Source organism: Clytia hemisphaerica, unplaced genomic scaffold, assembly GCF_902728285.1.
Source record: "Clytia hemisphaerica strain Z4C2 unplaced genomic scaffold, Clytia hemisphaerica genome assembly, whole genome shotgun sequence".
Lineage (NCBI taxonomy): Eukaryota > Metazoa > Cnidaria > Hydrozoa > Leptothecata > Clytiidae > Clytia > Clytia hemisphaerica.
The window spans coordinates 3,361,474-3,388,136 of record NW_027103836.1 but is presented as its reverse complement, the minus strand read 5'-3'; the positions used below and the strand labels follow the sequence as shown (position 1 = coordinate 3,388,136).

Sequence of the window (26,663 nt, the reverse complement as noted above, 5' to 3'; positions counted from 1 at the left end):
TCTGAGGCCCAATTTTTTTCAAAAACGGTATTTTTGTTCCTTATTCCTTGTCTTTTTTCTGAAGACAGAGAAAATATTCTAGCATTATATTCAAAAACTCAAATTATAGACAGTAAAGAATAGGCGTAAAAAGTAAACAGAGGTGTTGTTTCTCGTCGAAAAATATGAACAGAATTAGAACAACTTGAAGCTAAAAATGCAAAAAAATTTGTTTGAGTTTGAGCACCAAATCAAATTCAAAGAGTGTAGGCGAATATTAGGGCGAAGTAACCTTACCGTAACGTTAATATATCTTCCTCCTCGCTTTTAATCAACGAGAGTTCTTGCATCCTTTGTTTTTGCTCTTGACTCATTTCACTATACATTCCATAAATACTTCTTAGAATACTTCTGAAAAGGCAATCTCCATCTTTGATAACCGTACCAAAACTTACGCCAAAAGCTGCGCAGTTTCGTTTCAACCTTTCTTCGTGCAGATAAGTATCTTCAGATTTTTCGTTTCTCTCTTCTTTTTTCAGCATGCATTTAAGTAATGATACGACGCTAAAGTTTCGTTTTGTGCACGATTGCTGAATATTGCATAAAGCTACATGAAGATGTTTGATTGATTTCGCTAGGTTCAACAAACTTTGCTCTTCTGCCAAGTCTGGGTTGAATGATTTTTCTAAAAGAAGAATTTTCATTTTCTAGGTATTTGAGGAATCTATCATCAAGTACTGAAAAATCTTCTGCAGAATACAAACTTACAAAGAGTTCTGTTTAGCATTTTAGCATTTTAGGCCTACTTTAAACGATGTATAATTTTTACAACTTATAGGTTTAGCCTTTCCACTGTTTAATTGGGAACATTTGGATTAATTCTGAAAATAAAATTACTCTTTTGCTATATTTATAATTACCTGATCTTGATAATATATTTTGAGCCGATGTGCCAAAATCCTCACGAAACAAAGGAAACCGTTTGATTGGTCGGACCAAATTGATCTTTTTATTCAATTTGTGAGTAATAAACTCCTTTCTTTTGTTGAACGAGTAGAAAAGTACAGTAATGATTGCAATCATAAGTTCTGGTGATACTTTTGGAACCCCACTGAGACAGCTATAATTCAAAAATCGGTGGAGCCTTTCATTAGTTTCAGTTCCATGTCCTGGCTCAATATCTGAAACGCAGGCTTTTTTAATATGCTCTTCAGCATTTTTAATTGCCTTTTTCATATCTTCTTTCTTCTTCGGAGGCAAATCATCGATATATCTTTCATTCTCTTTAAGAAAATATTCAATATTGTTTATCATTCGTTAGGTTTTGGCGTGCAATCTTTTCGAACCGCACCACGATCATTAAGCGACCTGAAGATCAATCCCATTTCACTCATGATATTTTTGGCTTTAGGTGTTTTTTTTTCTGGAACTGTTGTCGTCAATCGCTGTACAATGTGAAAAATATCCTCTTTAATAGGAATATCATCTCCAAAGATACTTTGGTAAAAATCTCGGCATTCGCAGCAATTATCCACGATGATATACGACAGCTTTGTTGCTAGGCGCTCGTTAATATTTATCAAAAGATCTTTCAGTTCAGCGTGACCAGTTGATTTGGTCAATTTCCAACCAACGATGTTTTTATTTCCGTCAAGAACAATGAAGAGTTTAAATCCTGCATTTACAAACTTTCCATCCTCTTCTCTATGACCACCGATGTTCTTTCCAACTTTGAAGGTATGGTTGGTGGAAAGCAGATTTACGGGCGTCTTTTCATAAACTGCTGCCTCGTATTCATCCTTGCGGTCTTTATAAATGTCCAAAAAGATTCCTGCAACCTATGAAAAATAGCAATTTGCTTAATTCATAGCATTTAAAGAAGAAAACAAAAGAAAGGGATTAGAATATCCAGGGGGTTCCAAAATTTTCAATATCCTAGGATATCCAGGGGGTAAGAATCTGAAAACAAGGATATCCAGGGGGTAGGGGTTCAAAGTTTTCAATATCCTAAGATATCCAGGGGTTAAGAATTTGAGGACCAAGGATATCCAGGAGAGTTCAAAATATTCAGCACGGATATCCAGGGGGGTTGGTGTTAAGAAAAATCGACATCCTCAACAGTCGGAAAAGCCCATTCTTCTTCAATCAATATTTTTTGTTAGAGTTTACCATTGGTAATTTTCATATTGTTTTACATACCTTATCACGACTTGGAAATGATGACAAAGGAGAACTTAAGAAGTCTCCATCCGTATTTCTTCGATATCCAACAGCCCTTTCATACTCTTGAAAATGAAGATTGGCTATTGCCCCAGCCATTTGCTGAAAGTTCATTCCGTGAGTTATGTGCTCCATTATGTAACCAATAAGACGCAAAGAATACATACTGCGGGCATAAATACGAAAATTCACCTAAAAAGAAATAATAACGTTGATGGGTGTATAATAATAAAACTCGTTACAAGAACAGGGGTACAAAATTAAATTTGAGTTTGAGCAATCAAGAACCAGCGGCAAAAAGATTTGTCACATGCCTTGTTACACTGGAAGTCTTCTATATACGGTGCTTTTGAAATATTTTGCTAAATAGTAATGTGTTTTAATTATGGTGTGTCTTTGGTCAATTAAAAAAAAAATTATGACGTTATAAAATTTAAATTAATATCAAATTTTTACTCATTTCGCTTTCTCACCATCTGAAAGGGTGTGGCCCTCAAACCAAGATTAACAAACAGTTCAAAGGGGAGGGCGTACGGGAAATTGGAATCCCGATATACCGATTTCAATAATTCTTTTTCCTTTTTCTGTTCTTTTTGGTATTCCTGTTTTAGTTACTGTTCTTGTTCTGTTCATAGTGGCCCTTCGTGGAAACAATTCATTAGCTGCCTAAAAGCTATTAAATTTTTCGGAGCATGCCACTTAAAACATATGTTATTATTATTATTATTATTATTATTGTTATTGTTATTATTACCGATCATATTTTCAATCAAATACCGGTACAGTTGAGCTAATGACGATTAGATTTTTCAAATAGTTCGGACATGCGAAAATCATAGCATTCGTCGTCAGAGAATACCAGACCAGACCACGTAAGGGTCAGTTTTGGAAATGTTGATGAGTGCACTGTAAAGGTAGTAAAAGACAGTGTTCTTACAAAATTCTCATATGTATGGACTCCTCCAATATGGATGGATGTATTTTAGTACTGTAATACGTTGTGTCATTGGCAAATTTCGAGTTGTGTATTTGATTTTTCCCATTTGTATATGTCTCAAAAGAATGCCTTAGATGAAAGTAAGTAACCACTGGAAAATTAAAAAAAGGTCTGAAGAGAATGCATGTAAGGGTGTATTTTTGTCGATTTCTGCACTCTAAAAGTGGCAATTTCTTAGTTTATTTCTGCACTGTTTCACTGTTTTTATTTAAAAGAAAAAATTCAGAATTAATTGACTTTTTGCCATTCGATTATCTCCATAATCGGTATTCGATTAAGACTGATTAACTTCATAAAAAATAGCATTTAATTTTTTTGCCACATCCTTACTCAACCTCTGGGCTGAATAAGCTCTGCGCTCGGGACACTCTTAAGCGTCAGTTATTTCCAGTTCCATAAATAAATCTAACTTTTCATACATGATTTTTAATTTTCAATGGGAGCATCTCCATAACTTCGTAAGACAGTGATAAATGTACGTGTTTCTTCTGTTGGCAAACGTATCTTCGCTGTACAAACAGAACATTGTTGTAGAGACAAATTGCAAGCCTCGGATTTCTGTTGCTCACACATGATAAAACGGATTGCCACTGTCCGAGCTCAAAAGGGGATCCACACTGAGGACAACTCAACTTTATTTCGTATTGCTGCATCGGTGACCAGATCATGATTTCACAATAGTGACCAAATTCTTCTGCCGTTGGAAAAAACGGTGTGCGATATCTACCATTAGTCGGACTCCGCTCAAATTCATCTAATAAATCGATCAGCTTCTTTTCTGCTTCTTTGTCAATTACAATTGACATAATTTTACAAATTGATATCATCAGTACCATGATTTTTAATTTTTTGTTTTTGAACATTTTTTTACCTGTGAAAATAACAGAACATATCGTTATTATTCTAGTCGTCTAAATATTAGATTAATTTTTATAGATTCTACACTCATAAATCTATAAAAATCCCTCGTTGGCAAAATATTTCTGAGTGATATGTTGAAACCTTTGAACCCGGGGGGGGGGGGGGTACTAGGGCAAGATGGGTTACGGGGATGCTCGGGTGAGTTAGGGTATGTCTAGATTTTTGAATATCACAAATCCCGAATCCGCGACCAATAGCACCCATTCTCAGGTATTCACTTATTGATTTTTAGATGACCTATACCTTAAGGTGCCATGACCCGGTTGTTACGTAATTAAATATTAACCTAAAAATTAATTATTAAAGAAATTGTGAATTATGACGTCATCAAATTATGACGTCATAAATCGTAAATTAGCTCTAACTATCTCAAGTGAGTTACGACATGTCCAAAGAAAAAGTGGACCAGTTCCACTCACTTTCAAAATGTCAAACATAGCTGGAAAGAAGCGCCATATGATGTAGATCAACGTGATGGGTGTTAGAAAAATTTAAGTTGAGGCTATACGAAGTTATAGCCCAAAAACCTGTATTATGACGTCATAAACATTACATAACATTAAGTCATAAAACTAAAAATTTGAATATCTCGTGAACTAAAAGTCATATAAACGACAAATTTTGACCACAAATAACTATTAATGTAAGAAAATTTCTGAGTTAAAAATCTTTTGAAAAATGATGACGTCATTTTTTATAGCCAAAAGTCGAAAATGGCTTAAAAATGCTGACGTCATCATTTTTCAGGAGATTTTAAAAATTTTAGTTCTAGAGAATTACGATATATTTGTTCTGTCAAAATTTCATATTGATATCATTAATAGTTTATGAGTTATTTAAATTTTAAGTTTCGTGACGTAATGTTATGTAATGTTTATGACGTCATAATACAGGTTTTTGGGCTATAACTTCGTATAGCCTCAACTTAAATTTTTCTAACACCCATCACGTTGATCTTTATCACAAGGCGCTTCTTTCCAGCTATGTTTGACATTTTAAAAGTGAGTGGAACTGGTTCACTTTTACCTTGGACATGCCGTAACTCACTTGAGATATAAGTACATGTCAAATCTTTGTCAAATTTGGACCAAAGATGCATCTTAATGGTGCCGAACTTTTCAATCAAAAATTTTTAAACAATTTTGATGACGTCAGCAAAAAATGAAAAAATCGAAAAACGCAATTTTTTGCTGACGTCATCAAATTTTTCCAAAATTTTTTTTTAAAAAGTTATATTTCAGTTAGATACATCTTTGGTTAAAATTTGGGAAAGATTGAACATGTATTTTTAATATTATAGCGATTATACGATTCATGACGTCACCAAATTCGATCAAGTTATGACGTCACGATTACAATTTCTTTAATAATTAATTTTTGGGTTAATATTTAATTACGTAACACCGGGTCCTGAAACCTTAAGGTATAGAGGTACTTTAGAGCCCTAAGTGGATCTCTGAATCTGGCTGCTATTGGTAGCGAAAACTTAGGGTAAACTGTTAGGTTTTTGAGACTTGCCCTAAGTCACTCGAGTGCTCCGCTGGTCAGGGTACCTTTTTTAACCTCCACGAGTCCCAGGTAGGATCGCAAAAACACCAAAATAGAAAAATCAGTCCCTCGTAGGGTGCCTATTTTTGGAAAATTTGGGGAAAAAGTAGAAAATTTGAGAAAATTTTGGAATTTCAGTCCCATTCAGGGTCACTTTTTTCGCAAATTTCGAGTCCCAAGTAGGGTCCATTTTTCGAACCTCAGCGGAGCACCCCCGTCGGTCGACAAGGGTAGTACCCCCCCCCCGGGCCTTTGAATATACAGTATGTGGCCCCCAAAACGGCGATCAAATTTTAAACTTCTCTCAAATCTAGAGGAAAAGAGATTTTACAAAAATTTTTGCTGCATGAAAACCTTTAACATCTCTACTTTATTTCCTGGAAGTTCTTTTTCAAAATTTTCAATTTTAACAATATTTTTCAATCGCTTAAAGATAGGTAGCTTTTTTCTAATGGACCCCAAAACGGAGGTTTGAAATTTTAGCGATTTCTCGAGATATCTTTAAGATATGAATACAAAATTTTGACCATAGTTTTGAAATATGATTTAGAGGGTCTTGGGCATAAATTTGTTTGATAAAATTTTCACAGTATACCCCTGGTTGTCAAAATGCAGGTTTGGGGCCCCCAAAACGGAGGTGTAGCTAAAATCAAATTATTAAGCCCGGTGGTAAAAGGGGGAAAAATTATGAACATATTTGTGTTTTCCCTTAAATTTACGACACGATGGATGTAAAATTTATGATTTTTATGAAATATTTCAAGATTTTCAATATTGCAAAGTCCAAACTGAAAATTTAGAAATTTTCAAAATGACAATTTTGATTTAGCAAAGTCTTAATCAAGTTTTTGAAAACAAATCTCTTTTGAAAATAGTTCCATTCATGTATGGAATAAGCTGTGAAAATTTTAGAAAAAAAGCTTAACTGAAACTGAAAATATTAAGCTTTAAAGATAATTTTCTCCTATATTTTGCAAAAAAATGACAGAATTTGCCGTTTTTGCTGATTCAGCGAAAATTTTTATATATAATTTAATTTTTTGTTATAAATTATTAACTCAAGGTGATAGGAATAGAATTCCAAGATTTTTTGCTTTTTCTCATATTTAGAATTTTCGGTTTTGTCAATGCTGATTCTAGGGCTCCAAAATACTGGTTGACCTTCAAGATGCTATATCTTTTACCCAGCCTCTAAAGTCACAGATGTATTTGCATTTTCTGAACGGCATTAGGTGTAGAAAGTTTCCTATACCCCGTTTTCATAACTTATTTTCAATATCCAAGGAGCTAGAGTGAGTTATATGCAATTTTTATCTAATTTTGGTGTTAAAATATTTCCTTTAGACGCAAATATGTTATTTTGCATCCGTCTCAAACCAGCAAAAACATGCTCATTTTTAAGTATAACCATCATTCTTTCAAAATAAACAAAAATCGTTTGATTCTGATAAATCTACAAGTCAGAATCTTCATTTTAATGAAAACCTCCGTTTTGGGGGCCGTCTCCGTTTTGGGGGCCATATACTGTACTAAATAATGTAATTTCTGAAGGACAGAGATATTAAGCCGATAATGACCTGTGGAAACAAATCAAAATGACAATCTTCAAAGAAACATTTTTGATTACTCATTACAGGACACGAAATTCGGCTATAGAAGATGTTCTGACAACTCTTTTTTCTATTCAAGGTTCTAACAAGCAATAAAAGAAAAGTTAGCAAAAAGGTATAAAACTAAAAAAGCATAAAAACTACAATTATCGTTTTACATTTCGTTTCCCCGAAACCACTTTGGTGAGGTTTGATCCAGTTTAACAAGTGCATTGATAAAAAACTCTAAAGTTATGTGAATATCCTTGCATATATAAATCATTTTATAATGACTTTTGCCCAAAAAGTGTCATAAACCTTCATTTTCATAGGAAAAATCACTAAAATATTAACTCCAATATTCCTCAATTATGACCCCCCCCATTCAGAGTGTCCACCCCCTGCTTATTCTACACCCCTACAATTAAACACAGAAGAGTAGTATGCATTTTCCAAATACTACCATAAAATACTGTCTCTAGAAATAACTTTTTCAAAATTTCTAACAAGTTTTATTTTATTTTATTTTACTTTTAGCTTTTTCATCCTTGTCCTCTCTGAAAGGTTTGTTGAAGAAAGGGAGTCGTGCAGTTTTTCAGTTTCTGAAAAAAAATAAAAATAAAGCCAGAGTTAATTTTGGTTACTCTTAGGTTCCAAATAAACGGCCCCCCCCGCTTGTTAATTTTTCGAAAAGTTTCCAACCCCCCCCGGACCTTATTAGGACCCCCCCGTTTATTAATCTCTAAGAATATTTTCAGCTGTCAAAGAGAAGGCCCCTTATTTTGCTCTAAATAGCCTGATTTTGGCCTATTTTTACCTTATTTTTGGGTTTCAGAAGTACAATTTCCACCCCCCCGGCAATTAGGTCCCCCCCCCGTTTATTAAAATCTAGAAATTTTTCCAACCCCCCCCCCCGTTTATTCGAACCCCCCGTTTATTTGGAACCTAAGAGTACAGAAACTTTTCCTGATTTCTGTTTTGTTTGACTTTTTTGACGAATTGCCCTTATCAAAACGGTACCAAAATAGTTAAAGACAAATAAAGGAATTACCCGTTTTTCTTTTGGAAGTTCTTGGTTTTTTGTTGGCTTCATAAGTATCATGATCTAAACACAAAGAAATTGCCATGAGGCCCAGGTAGGGTTGCAAAGGGAAAAAGTAGAAAAATCAGTCCTCTTTAAGATTTGGTCAAAAAGCAGTTCTTTTTTAGAACGTTTTTAAGTTTTAGTCCTATTCTGGGTTATTTTTATTCAAATTTTAGCAAAGAATGGAACATTTTGATTAGATTTTGGAAAGAACATCAAAACCTTGAAATTTAGAATTATATATTAACCTTTGTCAACAATAGCAGTGTCTGTCATTTCCTCTTCGCTTGATTCAGCTTTCTCTTTCAATACTGCCTCTTTGTATAATTGAGCCTTCTCTTCGAATATTGCCTCTTTGGATGATTGAGCCTTCCCTTTTGGACGAGATTCAGCCTTCTCGTCAAATACTGCCTCTTCGAATGATTGAGCCTTCTCTTCGAATATTGCCTCTTCGAATGATTGAGCCTTCTCTTTTGGACGAGATTCAGCCTTCTCGTCAAATACTGCCACTTCGAATGATTGAGCCTTCTCTTCGAATATTGCCTCTTCGAATGATTGAGCCTTCTCTTTTGGACGAGATTCAGCCTTCTCGTCAAATACTGTCTTGTCCGTACCTGAATAGTACATGCAAGTTAAACAGTAGAGTTTCAATTGAGAATTTCCTTAAGAATAACAACAGAAAGCTTCAATTTAAAGAGAGCTAGCCGAGCTTAATTGAATATCGTAAACCTTGAATTAGGGACACTAAACCATTCTAGCAAAATTATATTTTATCAGAAAACACCCTCGTATCACAGACCCGGAGGGACCTTCTACCTATTGGAAAAATCGGCCGAAAAATCGTCCCCGATGAGAATTAGCTCTGGGATCTTCAAGATTTCTTTAGCATCCTGTTGAGACTTTCTAAGATGATTAAGCAATGCTTTGTTGATAAGCAGCAGCATCAATCCCATGACAATTAAAATGTTTTGTTTTTAAAAAGTAACATATACTATTCACAAGGGCAATAAAAAGAGAAATACACGTTTTTTTTTTTTAAGGAACACGTGATTAATTATTAAAAAAAAAAACATTCTTCGACAAAGAAAAGTTATAAAAAATGTTTCTTAGAGCGCTCTACGCTAGGATTCCTGATTTGAGGATCCTGAAACACAAGAAAATCAACGTAACAGACCCATACACGGCAAGATTTTTCATTTTTCAAAAAATCGGCCTGCATGTGTGGGATGGGATAGGCTAACGTTGAACGGAGTTTATGCTAGCCTGACACTCTGGCTTCATTGACATGAACATTTCGAAGTGGTAAGTTTGTGGTATTTTGTGTCAGCAGAAAAAATGAAACATATTAGAAATCAATTTAACAAACAAACGCTTTATAGGTAAAATCGAACCTTTTGAAAAATAAGCCCTCAAATCCTCAGGAAGCTTCTGAACACTGATGTGCACGCCAGCATATTGCTTTTGGCCGATTGTATGTTTCACGTTATGCGACACACACCCAAGATTTGCAGTAGAAATCTGTGCCTTCATCAATTTGATTTCGGTAGGTGTCAATTGTCGATGGTCAATAGCTTTCATGATGTTTTTGAAAGCGAAAGAAATCTGATTCCCACAGTCACATCGTGATTTGGCTTTTTTGATACACATTTCGTCCTAAAATATACATATCAGCGAAGTTTGAAATACTTGGTAAGAGTGATTACACACTCTACAATTAGACAAGACAATTATTATAAGTTTGCTAAAAAGATTTCTTTACACGTCTATGAAATATATTGATATTTTTGAACTGCACTCATCCGTAAGGGCTATAAATTAGAAATCCTGGAATATTCCTTTATCGAAATAGTTTTGCGCAGCATAGTACTGGGATTCCATAAATTCGCTGTAAAATCAAGAGCCCTATGAAGCCTCAAAGTTTAATTTTGCCGTTGTCACATAGAGATAAAACTTTTGCGTTGTTTTTTAGTTGGTAGCTGAAATACACATTTATCCCTTTTTATGCCAGTTAATGTTTTGATTGTAGAATTTCACTATTTTTGGATTTTTTCAAAAATACTCACGGATGACACCCAACTCCGCGTGAAATTCAATCCCCGCGATATTTAATCCTAATAAAAGTAGTAGTTTTATCCTTTTGTTTATCACAGATAAATGTATTTTGAGCTTTGAAAAGTTACCTACCACTTCCATATGAACTGCACTCCTTATATAGTCGAAAATGTGGAGCAAATTTGGTTTGCTGATAACTGGTTTTCTGGAACCCGTATTTGTGTTAGCAGATTTTGGAGCCATAAATGCGTCTAAGTTCTTATAGAAGGACTCCACAGTTGCCACATAACCATTCGCAAAGTCTTTGATTTGCTGCTCACTGCGTCCACATTTCTCGAGAATCTGTTAATAGAAACGTGTTTATATCTTGAAAAATATATTTTTTTAAATTACATTGTACATACACGTTTTTTATAAGGACAATTTTATAAGAACGTGAGCCTGAAATTTGGTCAAAATCTAAGAACAATTTAAAAACAAGCTGAGCCTTGCTTTTCAGGGTTTATTTCTCTTAAAAAATGGAAGTTTAGAATTTGAAACGAGGGTTACAAAGTAATGCACAATAAATTCTAGATTTTAAGAACAGCTAAAAAATATCAAGCCTGAAAATTTCGAAAAATTAAGAATGACTGAGCCCCAGCCAAAATGTACTAATTGTTATAAAAAAGCGTGTCTATTATAAAAGAACAACGATTTGAAATAAAGAATAAGTTTTAATATCTAATCGTGGAAAAAATGCTTTTTAGGCTAAAATTTGTCACTTCTGCTGATTATTCCCCACGTTTTCCATTGTTTTTGGGTTTGTACCAAGATTTAAAAAGCTTTCTTTCGAGTGAATTATTCTTGCTTAGAAAATATGATATCAAAATATCAAACTTACTTTCCCAGTTGCATTTATCAACAAGCTGTAATTCTTCAATGAACGTCTGTCTAAAATCCTTTGCAACGGCTTCATGGCTGGTTGCACTATTTGTAGATGCAAAGGTTTGTCTTCGAAGTTTTCCATCTCCCATCTTAGACAATTGATAAACACAAATGAATTATTCGCTTTTTTTTTTAGCTGTTTAAGTTTTTTCTCAAACCGATGCAACTCAGCAATGTCTTCTTCGTTGTCTTCGCTCTCGGTATCATCCTCGTCGTCATCATCTTTCTCAAAATATAACACAACTGTTCTTCCCAGTACCCTAATACGCAAAGAATTTACAATCAGTAAGTGTGAAGATGAAATTTTCAGGAGCAAATAGTTGGAATGTTTATATTCCTTTTTGGTGATCGTTTTGGCCTTTATTAGTAGGAGTGGGTTATACTTGCATTTTTTAAAAAATGCTCAAATTAATTTTTTGTTGTCAAAATTATAAGTGTAGACATGATGAGAGAGAAAATAGTCCACGTAAAAGTTGTGGTAAGTTTTTTTATGGAGAAGGGTTTGTGGTCTCAAATCAAATATTTTCCGTATATCCGAATTATATTTTAAAAGTGTTATTCTGAGTGCTTGGATTCGGCTCAAATTTGGCGCATAAACTCATCAGGGGCGAAATTAAGCCTTTAGCTCCGATGGACGCGTATATGGGCCCAAAATGGGCCGAAATACCAACTCTAAAACTTTTGGTCATAGCTCTTGTCCCCTTGATTCAAAGGGGAATAAACGAAGGGAAGAATACTTTTTATACATAGTTATTTTCATACCTGGGATTGATAGTAGGGGTAAAATAAATAGGTGAGCATTTTTGGCTCATGGTCACTTTTCCATAATGGCGGAATTTTGCGTTTGCCACCTGCTGGAGACCCCCTAAGCATAAGTGAAAGATTTTTGGCTTCAAACATTTTTTCATCATCAGCCACCACACTATCAAAAAAGCTATTTTTAGACTCGTCTGTCAAATACACGAACCTAGCAGGTGGCAAAAAAATCGATCCCTTGCCTTTACATATTTTTTAGGTGAATTTAGATGCAAAATTTGAAAAATGTTATGGCGATATATTAAGTCTATCAAAAGTTATCAAACAATTTCGTTAAAGGGGCCCCCTAAACGAACGAAGGGTTGAGTTTTTTTCTTTCAAATAAAATAAGCGTGTGAATTAAAAATACCTTTGAAGATTAAAATCCTTGCCGGCCTTATGCCAAAACCCGTTGGTCGTTATAATTGGCATCGCATTGGGCGGGTCGAAATGGTCTTTTCCGGTCTCTCTACTAGTCTGAATAGAGAAAAACAAAATTTAGAAGATGCACTAGTTGACTCTATTAAAATAGAGTAATGCAAAGTATGACAGCGATGCTTATTTTGGAGAGAATGGCAACAATTTATTTTGGTAGGATATGAATTTTGACACTGGTGAGAATTTATGTTTGTAAATGACAGTTGACTTCTCTATTTCACCATTTCTTGTCATGTCCTTTGTAAGGGGGGGCTTCCGAGAATCCGGTATTGACCGGTATTCCGGTATTGGACGAAAAATGACCGATATTCCGGTATCGAAAGGCCCAATTTCCTGTATTCCGGTACTCGTTGGGACATTTTGGCCGGTATTTTAGAATTTTTTGACCGGTACGTCGGTATTTCATGAAAAAATTACCGGTATTCCCGTATTTTGTACCCTCGGAAGCCCCCCACTTGTAAAACTTTTCAGTTCCATCAAAAAAAAAAAGTTTTGGAATGACAGAAAAAATAAGGTATGCCAATATATCTTGCTTGGTTTACTTTAAAAGGAATAATGATTAAAAAAGCTTCTGGTTTTTAGCCTGCAGACTCATTCTGGTCTACGTTAGGCTGGACTTAAAAAGTTGTTGGTTTGCCGTCACCCGACCGACCCTTCCACGAAACTTGCCGACTCAAAAAAGTGTATTGCTAGCTATCTCAAAAAAAAAAGATTTTTCTTCACAAATTGAATGAATCTTGGGTTTAGCAATTTAAAGGCTCGTTTATTTTACTAATTTATTCACTTAATCATTTATAGCTTTATCAGTATTCACTTATGTTTAGAATGACCAAAATAATTTTATTTCCGACCCACCCACCCACCTCAAATATCTATGACGACAAACTAACATTCCAGCCTTACCTGTAGCATTATGAAATGTTTTTTTTATATTTTAGTGCTGGTTAGAAGTATTTTTGAGTAAAGCCTGAGCTAAACTGGTTGGGGCAGTTGTCGTCAATAGACACACCGGTTAACAGAAAACTAACCTGGTTGAAAACTGTCATGTTGACGTCTTGGAAAACCGAGAAATCATCCTGATCCTCTAGCCATATTGGAGTATCTTCACTCGACGTAATCAGCTTTTTGATGCCATAGGCAGTATTATCTTAAATATAAAATCGAAGAAAATTCTGGAAATCTGAAACTCTGATATCGATCACCTAAATAATTACACCCCTAAGCTCATTAAGGACACTTAACAACCATTTAGAGAAGATATTGACCAAAATGATTGAATTTTGCCCTTATTGAATCTTCGCGAATCTTTAGAAATTCATTTTTTATTGATAGAAGCAACTCTACTGCCCCCTCCCCCTCAAAAAATGTTTTGCCACAAGATTTCTTAGAAAAGAGCAAAATGGGGAACCCCATCTTTAAAAAAGTCCCTCACCTATATATAGGGTAACCCCAGCCTGAAATTTGTTACCATTCCACCCGCCACCTTCTTGGGCCATCCCACCTAAATTCTGAAAGATTTCCAGCCCACAGTGGAAAGGATCAAGGGGTCAGGTGGAAATAAAGGCCTCGAAGGCAATTTGAAAAGGTTTTTTTTCCCGTTAAATTAGAGGGTTTTGTGGAGGAAAACAAGAAAAAAACTGAAAATCATAAAATGGCACATTTTTAAGAATTTCTTTCCATTTCTCCAATTCTTTCAGCCAAAATCAGTTTTTTTGGATAGATTAGTTTAACACGCCTTTAGCTTAGGTTTGCAATTCAAGAAAAAAAAACAAGATCCACAAATATTGGCTGTGCAAATGAAAAATTTGACCTAAACTCTGAAAAAGCTTCAAAGGTTTTAGCAGTACCAAAATCTCAGAATAGCGCCGCGAGGTTAAGCAAGAGGATATTTAGCACATAAGATGAGAACCCGTGGCCCTGTATGTAAGTTTTGCCTTACAACTTTTGCTTGTGCAAGTTACCTTAAGTGGATTAATTTTCGCGTGGACAAAATTTTGCGAATGTAAGATTGAAAATGTTCACGTGGACTAAATTTCGCGATTTGGCCTGTTTTTCACCTAATTTCTTTCATTTTCCTAGGGGTTTTGGCAAAAATTGCAATTCTAAAAATTTCGCGTGGTCAAAATTTTGCGAAAATGGCCAAAATACGCGAAAATCGCGAAAATTAATCCACTTAAGGTACGTACAATTTACAAAAAAAATTATAAAAAAACTGATTTTGGGTTCCAATTTGGGTAATTATGGCCATATTTGCTGGTTAGTGTGGAAAAATCGAAAAATGCTATTTTTTCAAATTCTTTTGATGCTCAGAAAAGCCTAAAATTTGAGAAGCACCTGTAAAGTTGTGGATTTTCATCGAAATTTCAGCATTCAAATTTGTATAAATAATTAAAAATTACATAAAACCTTTTCGGACATACTTGGAGGACAATTATTTTCAGGGGGTTTATAAAGCCTTAAAATTTGCGTGGTTGAATCAAATAAAAGACGTAAGGGAGTTTTAACATTGACAATTAACTCCTATTTAAAGAATATTTTTATTCGTACCCTGTGTTTTGTCAAACAAACCAATACAAGCAAAGGCCAGTCCAGCGACGCACGATTTGGTTTGTCCTGGCTTGCCAAAAAGGACTGGTGTCGGAACACCCTCTATTTCTTCTTTTAAAAAGTTGAAAATCTGCGCGATAACCACGGCGCCAAGAGTAGCCAGGCAGATTGACAGACTTCCCTCGAAATTGTCGTCAAAAAATTGTAACACTTCCCCCATCGTTTGCGTTTCATATGTAAGAGTTGCTATAATAAAAAAGCAGACCAACGGATTAGAAAGGTAGATTGTGGCTTTCCACGTTATTCTTATTAGTTATTACTTAAAGTAAACAAGGGATGGCGCAAAACACAAGCATATCTATTTTTCTTATAAGCAATTACTCTATAAAAATCAATTCAACAGTGTCAATCGCGAAAATTTGTTCCACGAAATTAAATTATGTTGAAAAATTTCAAAATTCCTTAGGACAAAAAAAGTGGGTTTCGATTGCGAAAATTAGTTCTGCGAAATACAAATATTCAGATCCTCTTATCGCGAAAATAATTTCTGTGAAAATCAGATCCCTTATTGTCAGGTATTATAATTTAGGGCTCTGACCATATTCAGAAAATACGTTTTGTGATTTGAAGATAAAAGTTGCTACGGCACTGTATGAACTTTGAAAGACATCAATAAAATACGATCGTTCCCTCTTGTAAATGTAACCATGTTCATAATATTTGGGAAAGAAGCCGGAAATTCCCAGCAAAATTTCAAAACGACAAATGAATAAGTCTGGTAAAAATCCAGGAGGGGGATCAATGAATATGTTGGGTAAAAATTCAGGGGGGTCAATGAATATGTTAGGTAAAAATCCAGGGGGGTCAATGAATATGTTGGGTAAAATCCAGGGGTAGTAAAAATCCAGGGGGTCAATTAATATGTCCGGTAAAAATCCAGGGGGTCACTTGCGAATTCGAGCTTGATTAATCAGGCTAATGAAATTGGTAAAAAAGATAATAATAAACTTAGAATATTGGACCTTCGGCGAAAGCGTCTAAACGAAAACTGGACAACAGATCCACTAAAAGCAGACTTACCAGGAAGACACAGCGCACGATTAGCCTTCATCTCTCCATTTATCCTGTGGATGTCTAATCCCAAATACTCTTGCACACTTCCGTTGTTGAAGAATTTAATATAGCGCGGATCGGGACTGCCTTCAACAGCAAACGCATGCAGCGTTGAATTTGAATTTGATTCCAAGAGACCAAATTTCTAAAAAAAACGATATCATGAATTGCTAATTTCGCAACAGGTGAATTATTTTACAGATACATTAGGGATTAGGGCAAAGGGACATAAAAAGTAATCCTTTCTTCATTAATTTTCAAGTTATTTTTGTTCTCTTGGTATTTTATAGGTTACACGCTTTTTCTTTTATATAATAATAGTTTCTTTAATAGTTTCTATAAGAATAATCAAGAGTGAGACTTTTGATTTAGAACAACAGAACAATAGAAAATCAGAATTATGCTCATCCTCAATAAAATATTTAAAATACATAGGTGGGAGTATATAGATTTAGTCCTATTATATCTTCCAAATTTCACCAGATATCACGGTTGGCTGGTTGCTATGCTGGACATTTATATTTATTTTAATTGGAGATTTTAAGCAAAATACATAACTGTCTGGTCTTGGAAGACGTGATATTTCTGTATGGGGTCGGGCACCAATGACGTCTAAATCTTAAATGGGCAACATTTGGCCATGGTCTCTATATGATTTTTGTAATCCTGAGTAAATTTGCTTTCAGGGGAAAAAGTGAGAGGAGCTATTTTCAATAGTTATATATAGAAATCTTTTGGGTAATTTTTGAAAAAACAAGCTAGATGCTGAATGGACCTACCTGATGATGAAAGTTAGATAGCAATGCGAGGAGAAAAAAATCAGTCAGAAAATATATCGTTTAGCGAAAATGCATAACGCAATAAATTCATCATTGATTGTTGATGGGGGGAGAGGGAAGGGTTGTAGGGAAAAATTAATAGAAAGTTCTGGTCGCAAAAATCAGTTTTATTGACAATTGAATCATGCTTGATGGTGAGCATTGTTATCAATAATGTTTTTGTGTGAAGAACATAGAAATACAAGGAAAACATATAATGAAAATCTGCAAAGACGGCGATTTCCGGCATTTTCAAACGGAAAAATTTTTTTCTCAAAAATCGAACTCGGCCATGTTTTGAGCATTGCAAATACGCATCTTTCTGCAAAAAATCAGAAAAAGCTAAAGATAAAAATTCGAGAAAATGTAAAAAAAAAAAACGGTTTTCCGGCATATTTCTGGCATTTTCGGCCGGGAAAAAATATTTTTCGAAAATCGGGCTCCGTCACATTTTAGGTATTGTCATTTTGCATCAGTGTGCAAAATTTCATGAAAAAATATAAAGTACAGCTCGAGAAATTCAAGCAATACCGTTTTTCCGGCGAAAATAGGCTGTTCCGGCGATTTTTAGAAAGTTCCGGCTTCAAAAATCACTTTTATTGACAATTAAACCATGCTTGATGGTGGGCATTGCTATCAATAATGTTTTTGTGTGAAAAAACAACGAAATATAAGGAAAAAGTCCGATGAAAATCTGCAAAAACGGCGATTTCCGGGATATTTCCGGCATTTTCAGCCGGAATAGAATTTTTTCTCAAAAATCGGACTAGAACATGTTTTAGACATTGTTAATACGTACTTTGTGCAAAAAATCAGAAAAAACTAATGATGAAATCTCGAGAGAATGCCAAAAACCGGTTTTTCCGGCATATTTCCGGCATTTTCGGCCGGAAAAGTACGTTAATTGAAAATCAGGCTCTGTCATATTTTAGGTATTGCCATTTTGCATCAGTGTGCAAAATTTCATGAAAAAATATAAAGTACAGCTCGAGAAATTCAAGCAATACCGTTTTTCCGGCGAAAATAGGCTGTTCCGGCGATTTTTAGAAGGTTCCGGCTTCAAAAATCACTTTTATTGACAATTAAACCATGCTTGATGGTGGGCATTGCTACAAATAATGTTTTTGTGTGAAAAAACAACGAAATATAAGGAAAAAGTCCAATGAAAATCTGCAAAAACGGCGATTTCCGGGATATTTTCCGGCATTTTTCAGCCGGAATAGAATTTTTCTCAAAAATCGGACTAATCCATGTTTTAGGCATTGCTAATACGCATCTTTGTGCAAAAAATCAGAAAAAACTAATGATGAAATCTCGAGAAAATGCCAAAAAACCGGTTTTTCCGGCATATTTCCGGCATTTTCGGCCGGAAATGAATTTTTTTCGAAAATCGGGCTCCGTCACATTTTGGGCATTACCATTTTGCATCTTTGTGCCAAAAATTAGGAAAAACTAATGAGCCAATCCCGAGAAAAGCTAGTAACGAACGGACGAACGGACGAACGAACGAACAGAGGTTAATTTATAGGACCTACAGCCCACCGGGGTAGGTCCAAAAACTAATTTTTTAGCCATTTTTAGTACCAAAATGCCCAAAGCTTTGCTTGGTTCCAAAAGTTAGACCTAATTTCAAAATCACAAAATTGGGGTAAAAATCTGCTATCGGGCCAAAATATATATGGCCAAATTTGAAAAATTGGTGAAAATCGCTTCGAAAAATAATTTTTTACTGTCTGGGCCCACAGAACCTCCAAATTACTTTCAACCAGTCTCGTTGGTCATTTTGCATTGTTTGGGATGTAGAAACTTGGAAAAAAGTGAAAACTAGGGTTTTGGCTACTTTCATAATGGGTTTCCGCCCCCCCCCCCTGGGCACACTGTGCAGGGGTTATTTATGGTATTAATCTTACTAGTGATAGGTTTGTCTGGAAATTTGGTGAAATATAGTTTGAATCTGAATTGAATTTCTTTAATCAGGTTTAATCACTTGGCTTAGAGCCTGTTTACATGAATTTCAGTTCGCCTGTACTAAGATTTTTTCAGATCGGTCTACGGTCTACACTACAGTCTCATGCTGTTTACATGTCAGATCGGCCTCGATTTTCAGGTCGGTCAAAATGACCAGAAAAACATAAAAAACATGTAAACACAAATCGAATTGAATCAAGTAGTTCTGCGCATGCGTTTCTATTGTTTTGAAATGCTTGTGTCAGCATTTTAAGGTTCGGCCTGTAAATTTGCTACGACCACCCCCGATCTGAAATCTCATGTAAACAAGGTAGAAATTCAGAATGGTCCATAATGGGGGGAGCTTCTGAGAATCCTGTATTGAACGGTATTCCGGTATTGGACGAAAAAATGATCGGTATTCTGGTATTGAAAGGCTGAATTTCCGGTATTCCGGTACTCGTTGTGACATTTTGGCCAGCATTTGAAATTTTTTTGACCGGTAGGTCGGTATTTCATGAAAAAATTACCGGTATTCCGGTATAATTTTGTACCCTCGGAAGCCCCACCATAATCTCAGACCGCTCTGACTTCCATGTAAACGGGCTCTTAGTCAATTATAATACATGCGCGATATTTTAAAGATTTAAAAGATGAAAATAATATTCCTTCTAAAATTTTGCGAGCTTCATTATTCAACGCTTACAAAACTTACCTGTACAGGTTCCCATAGGATTGCATTTTCTTGGGCATTGTAAACATCAGCCATTTTTTTTAAAAACACCGGCAAAAATGGTTCCTTTAATGGTGCATGCCACATGAGTGCAGGGAGTTTCAATACTGATATAATGCCAGTTTGCGTTGATGCCGACTTCATTGTGACATAACTGTTCCAATGTCTAAAAAAAGTAAAATAAGATTATTTTAATTTCTACAATGTTTGAAATATTCATACATGTCCAGGTTTTGTGTACCTTAAGGGAAGAAATTTTCGCGGGAACAAAATTTCGCGGTTTTCGCGGATTTTGCCTAAAACCGCGAAATTACAATCAAGGACAAAATACTTGGCACAAAAGGGAAATTCACCGGGGTGTTTTGAAACCACAATCGATTTGTAAGTGCTCTAAAGTAGGTTCGAAGGGTAGAGTTTTAACTCTGAGTTTTAACGCTAGACTTAAGACTTAGGACCTTAGGATGTGAGGATCCAAAAGTTCAAAAATGGTCCAGTAGGGCTTGAAATATAGCCTAGAACATCCGTGTATGAAAACGTCCATTCGATTGTTGGTCAATTTTCAATATTTTGAAAATTGAAAATTGATTTTTTGCAGCAATTTTCAATATTTCAAAAAGTTCAACAATTGAATTTTGAATTTTTATCCAATTTTAATTTTTTTTTCACGCTCAAAAAAATTTGAAAATGTAATTTCGGTTTTATTTTTAATTTCATAAAAAATATTGACCTTTGAAATTTATTGAAATTCCAATATGGGTCAAAAGGGAATGGCACTAGTGGTAGTGAGGAGGTCTGTGAACTAAATCCACAACACAACCTTTTCTCTTTGGGGATCTGGGAGCAAGAAAACATGTGTGCAGTTATGATACGAAACAGAATACATTAATTGTTATAAGAATCCAACTGTTGAGTCGTAGATTTACTTATTTGAAAACACTTATTTATAACACCCCTAAATCAGTGTCCCTGTCAGGTCCGCCCCGGTGAATAACCTGGTGAAAAAGTTTAAGCTCCAGTGAAGAAATTACTCACCCCACGCAATTGAAGCTGAGTGATCTCAACCCCAGTGAGAAATTGAAATAAAAGCTGTCCAACCCGGTAAATTTTATATAACCCATGCTACCCGGTCAAAAAGCACACTTGCACTTGGTAAAAAAACAGGTAGAAAAGTGTATATCTCAACTAGAAAATCCCCCAAAAAACTAGTGTCACAAAAAAGTGTACGTTTAGTAGATCTGGAGATTTAGAACGCCATATGAGTAATCCCCAAGAACCTAATCGAAATTCACACCAATCAAAAAAGGCTCAAATTTCCACCCCAGTGGAAAGTTTCTTTAAAAATCTTCCCGCAGCCGATTTTAATATTTTATCAGACTCACTCCGGTGAAGTTTTATCTTCCACCAGGTCATGGGAACAGGGGTGTTTTATACGAAATAATAAATAGATATCTATCTGACCTGTGTTAATTTGTTGTGTTTTGGATATAGTTCCCAGGCCTCCTCACTAGTGCCATTCCCTTTTGACCCCTAATGGGATTTCAATAAATTTTAAAGGTCAACGTATTTTCTGAAATTAAAAATAATAGACCAAAATTACATTTTCAATTTTTTTTGAGACTGAAAAATAGTGAAAACTGGATGAATATTCAATTCTCTATTTTTTTGGGCGTGAAAAAAAATTAAAATTTGATCAAAATTTAAAATTCAATTTTTGAACTTAATGAAATATTGAAAATTGCTGCAAAAAATCAATTTTCAATTTTCAAAATATTGAAAATTGACCAAAAGTCGAATGGACGTTTTCATACACGGATGCTAGAAACCAATAAATCCCTCCCAGATCGAAATAATCGATGAAATCAAGTTGAGGGCCTAAAATTGACATTCTCGCTCGAACTTCAATTTTCGAAAAATGGTAAATTAGCCAAAAGTGCAAATATATTATGGCACGTATTGTAAGTTCCCGCGAAATTTTACAAATTCGTCAATCCGCGAAATTAAATTTCCGCGAAATTAAATTTATTTCACACATTCCCCCAAATTCGTACTGTTTCAAGCCTTAAAACAGGTTTTTTGCTTATTTAAACGCTTTTGGCCAAAAATATCCTGCAACCGCGAAATTAAATTCCAGCGAATTTTTCGAAAATCGCTGAACCGCGAAATTAAATTCCCGCGAAAAAAAATAAATTGACCAACCGCGAAATTAAATTCCCGCGAAAATTTCTTCCCTTAAGGCACTTAGTTAAGTAAGAAGATGTATTCAAATTTGGTATTTTTAGACGTTTTTGATATACAGTTTTTGAAAAAAATCTGAAAAATCTACAAAAGCGCCAATTTTTATAAAAACTAGTCTTGTTTTAAACAAAAATTACTTTTAAAGGTGTTTTTATTAAATATTAATGTCATAAAACTCGTTAAATAAGTCAATTTGTAAGTGATTTTCTAATTGATTGCATAAATCTAATACCTCTTTTTTGCGTGTTTTTATGACTTTCCGAAAAGTGAATTTTGACTTTAAAAGCTCCTAAGTAGAGAACAAGTTGGTCAAATTTAAAAAGTGATAGCTCAAATTTTAAGTTAGGATATCTACTTTCTAAATATCTAAACTCCAAGCACTTTGGGACATTTGTTCGGCCTCAAGATGTCGGGAAACGTCTGAACTTTTTCGTGGGTCACCAGGTAGATAAATTTGATAAATAGTTATTTAGTAAAATAATTTTCAAAGCATAAAAAGGGCTGTGTGGTGTAATGCATTAAAAACTCCAGATTTGTTATCCAAAACGCAACGCCAAATTAAAAAAAACAGCTGACTCAGAAAAAAATCATACAGGAATTCTTTGAAAACAAATGTGTGTGAAAATTTAAGGTTTTTAATCCAAAGTGAGAGAGAGGGGGGTTAAAAAGAAAAGAAAAGGAAAATAGTATGAAAAATGAAATATCTTCTCCAGTCAGTTAACTACAAACTTCAAAGAGTGGCCAAATTCTTTTCCCTTAGAAAGACTATATTACAGTGAGAATGTAGCAAATCTTCAGGTTCAACTTTACCAAGAGTATAGCAAAGACTGCTGAGCGATGCTAAGTTAATATTGTCAGACTTCTAAGAATTTAAATCATAATGCAAAGCTTAGGGGAATCGATTTGTAAATACATTTTAATTTCAAAAAATTGACTATGTAAATAAAAATAAATGCATACTAGTCATATTCTATGAATTATATACAAAAGAAAATTTAATGATCTTACTTTTAAATATTTTTCAGTTTATTTCTAAAAATGTCAAATTTTGGTAAGCTCATTAAACATTGTATTCAATATCTTGGAAGCTCTAATAACAAAAGTTTTTTGATTGGTTGTCCTAAATTTTTTTGCAATTTTTATTTGATTGTCTCTACTTTGAGGAGTAGAACTAGAGTCTGAAAAACATATAAGACACAACAACCTATGCTTGTACAAATATTCAATAACTATCCATCCAGCCGCCTTTAATATGCTTCATTGTCAGACAAATATTCGGTATTGAAAGATACATTAAAGGGATAATCAGATGGTTTGATATTTTTTGCCTACAGGTACACCCTATGGTGTAAGGTTCAGAAATATCAAAGTCGAATATCTATCAACTTAGTAAAATAATTAGCATACTGTCAGACTGTAGGCTGAAAAATTTCAAACCATACCATCTGATTATCCCTTTTAAGATAACATTATTAAATATTATTGATATTGTCTCATACTGTTATATCATATGTAACTGATGGAATGATGATTGCAAAGTAAAATTTGGGCATGACAATACTACCAAGAATAACCATACGTTTCAACATCTTGATTTTTGTGCGATAATGCTTTTCATTTTTGTCCATTTGTACTCTCAATCAATAAGGAATTGTCAATGGTGGTTCCCAAAACTTTCTGATGATCTACAATTTCAAGATTTCTTCCATTCATGGTGATGATGTTCTGCAGTGGACCGATAAATTCACGTTTGGAGATAATCATGCCTTTCGTTTTACCAGTATGAATTATCATTCCATTCAAAACTGACAAATAATGTGCAGCTTGTTGCTGTTGGCAGCTACTTGAATTTTTGGTATACTGTAAAGTCTGCCAGTATATTATCTGCGACACTAGACTCCCCGACCATTCTGTCAGTCAGGCACATCCTGGCAAATGAACGGGGTATTTTTCACTTGTGATTGGTGGCAAATGCAAGGGGTCGAAAACAAAAGTGATGTAATAGTGCTGAATACCCCACGCAATTGAACCAGGTTTGAAATATTTTGCTTCATTTTGAAGAACTGCATAGATGAAATTTTTTTTCCATGGGTCAATTTTGTCTTCGATTCGAAGATTGAATAAACTTTTAATGAAAAAATAAAGTTCCCAGTTTTCTTCCTTTTTTCCCATTTTCAGGTTGAAGTTCATTTTTATTCATTTTCACGCTTTTAGCCTGAGACGTCCTATCTCATTTACACTGGGTGACGAATACCCCATGCAAATGCTCACCCCGTTCATTTGCCAGGATGTGCCTGACTGTCTGTGAAAATTCACAGCTTTTGTATATTTCTGAAACAATTTGTCAGGTGTAAATCCTTAGGAGGATCTAATTTTCAAAAAATTGCGTTTGCAACCATTCTCATTTGGCACGGTTTGTTTTGTTAATCTTTGTTAATCTTTTCTTCCCATTGAATTCTTTCTCTTACTCTTTCGCATTCCACTATATGTTCTAGCTCCTCAGGTTCTCCACATACACACTTTCTGTTCTTGCCGTGGTTGTTTCCTATGTCAAACATTTCTAATCTCATCCACAGGTAGTCCGCCGCCTCTCTTCTGCTGTCGATGTTACTCGATGTTTTGAGATATTCTTTTTGTCCATAATATAGGTCGTCCTTTACATGTCTCATTTTCTTCATTGTTTGAGATTTTTCTTTCCAATCACTACATATAGCTTGATTTATCCTTTGACTTCCCTTTTCCATTTGCTTTTCTTTGTCTCCTCCCCACTCTCCTAATTTCCATGTTGATTCCGTATTTCCTTCCTATCCTCTTGGTTTCACTTGTCCATGTTTCTCCTGCTATCTCTTGCTGGCTTCTCACAATCTCTGCACTCAGTCCCCCTCTTGTGTGTATTACATTGTGATAAAACATAATTCTGTAGTACTCAACTAGAACATTCTTTACGTATTTTGTTTATTTTGTTTACAAAAAAAATTATTCACAGCATTAGCTACCATTTTGCGTACGAAAAGTTCCCGCTGTACAACATATTTTCTACTGGTAAAAAAACGGGGGTTTATTAATTTAGTAACTGCTTTTGGCAAGCTTTTTTAAATATAAAGAAAAAATTTCTTCCTTTGATAAGAAATACTTATTCTTATTATAAAAGGTTACAGTGAAATGAAGTTTATTTTTTCTATACAAGGGTATCGAAAGTAACATATAAATAAAGCTCAATTACTCCCGTCTAAAGATTCGAACAAGATTCGAACGTTTCTTTGTTTACATTACATTATAATTTGTGGACGAAAAAAGAGGGGAAGACAAAACATGACGTCAGAAATTTCAGTATCAGTATTTCTCAATAAACTTTCATTCATAACTCTCCTTTGAATTCCTAGGAATCGATACCCCTTTTTCGCGTCGTCGTCGCTCCCATTTCGCATTTGACTTCGCCAGAGACAAAACCACTTCAAGTATAATTCAGGCATGTCAGCAATAGGCATCAGTTCCAGAATGCAAACGACTACGATGCCTTGTTTTTAGCAATTTTTTAGTAAAATAGGAACCAGGGAAAGGTGAAAATGAATAAAAATATACCTTTTATACTCTGGATCACTACAATCCTTCGGATGGTGGTTCATCACGAACCCTTTCATACTCGAGTAGTCCCGTACTACACCGATAATTCGAGGCTCATAATTGGTGAGCTCTAACCCCTCCTTGGACTTGATGACCCCATCTTCAATTTTTAATGGGTACGAGATTTTATTAATATTCATTTCTCAAACAATATTCAGTCTCAAATAAAAACAGTAATTCCGATAAGCAATGCACGCTTTCCCACAGCACAAGAATATCATAAAACAATGTGCATCATGCATAAAGGGAAAAAATGGCCCAAATTCGAGCTGATGATAAAAATCCGTGAGCCAATCAGAACAGAAAGGATCACTAAATATAATGATCCATTTAAATATGACTGGTAGTTGCATATATCGAATTTATGAATGCGTAGAACCTAAAAAGGGGACCAATACGAAATGGATCACAAAAAGGAGAAAATCAGGATCAAGGATCAAAAGAAGAATAGGATCACGGATCAAAAGGAGAATAGGATCAAGGTTCAGAAGAAGAATAGGATCACGGATCAAAAGGAGAATAGGATCAAGGATCAGAAGAAGAATAGGATCATGGATCAAAAGAAGAATAGGATCAAGGATCAAAAGGAGAATAGGATCACGGATCAAAAGGAGAATAGGATCAAGGATCAGAAGAAGAATAGGATCAAGGATCAAAAGAAGAATAGGATCAAGGATCAAAAGAAGAATAGGATCAAGGATCAAAAGGATCGAATAGGATCACGGATCAAAAGGATCAGAATAGGATCACGGATCAAAAGAAGAATAGGATCAAGGATCAAAAGAAGAATAGGATCAGGATCAAAGGAATAGGATCAAGGATCAGAAGAAGAATAGGATCAAGGATCAAAAGGAGAATAGGATCAAGGATCAGAAGAAGAATAGGATCAAGGATCAAAAGAAGAATAGGATCAAGGATCAAAAGAAGAAGAATAGGAGGATCAAAGGATCAAAAGGAGAATAGGATCAAGGATCAGAAAGGAGAATAGGATCAAGGATCGGATCAAAAGAAGAATAGGATAGGATCAGGATCGGATCAAAAGAAGAATAGGATCAAGGATCAAAAGAAGAATAGGATCAAGGATAAACGGATCAAAAGA

General features: G+C 34.8%; 2 protein-coding genes across 2 annotated transcripts; one reads left to right on the top strand and one right to left on the bottom strand.

The window, feature by feature from the left end:
• Positions 1 to 7,327: 7,327 nt before the first annotated feature.
• On the bottom strand, positions 7,328 to 19,865 carry LOC136807282 (uncharacterized). The gene is made up of 11 exons (XM_067063893.1): positions 19,688 to 19,865; positions 16,175 to 16,352; positions 15,095 to 15,340; positions 13,576 to 13,694; positions 12,480 to 12,586; positions 11,271 to 11,574; positions 10,523 to 10,732; positions 9,730 to 9,991; positions 8,587 to 8,952; positions 8,306 to 8,359; positions 7,328 to 7,856 (listed from the first exon to the last, which is right to left on the bottom strand). Exons 1-11 carry the CDS (start codon positions 19,847 to 19,849, stop codon positions 7,777 to 7,779), a joined length of 2,088 nt encoding a protein of 695 aa, XP_066919994.1. The 5' UTR covers positions 19,850 to 19,865; the 3' UTR covers positions 7,328 to 7,776.
• Positions 19,866 to 25,965: 6,100 nt separating this feature from the next.
• LOC136807302 (uncharacterized) lies at positions 25,966 to 26,376 on the top strand. Its single transcript, XM_067063913.1, has one exon. It carries the CDS (start codon positions 25,966 to 25,968, stop codon positions 26,374 to 26,376), a length of 411 nt encoding a protein of 136 aa, XP_066920014.1.
• Positions 26,377 to 26,663: the final 287 nt, after the last annotated feature.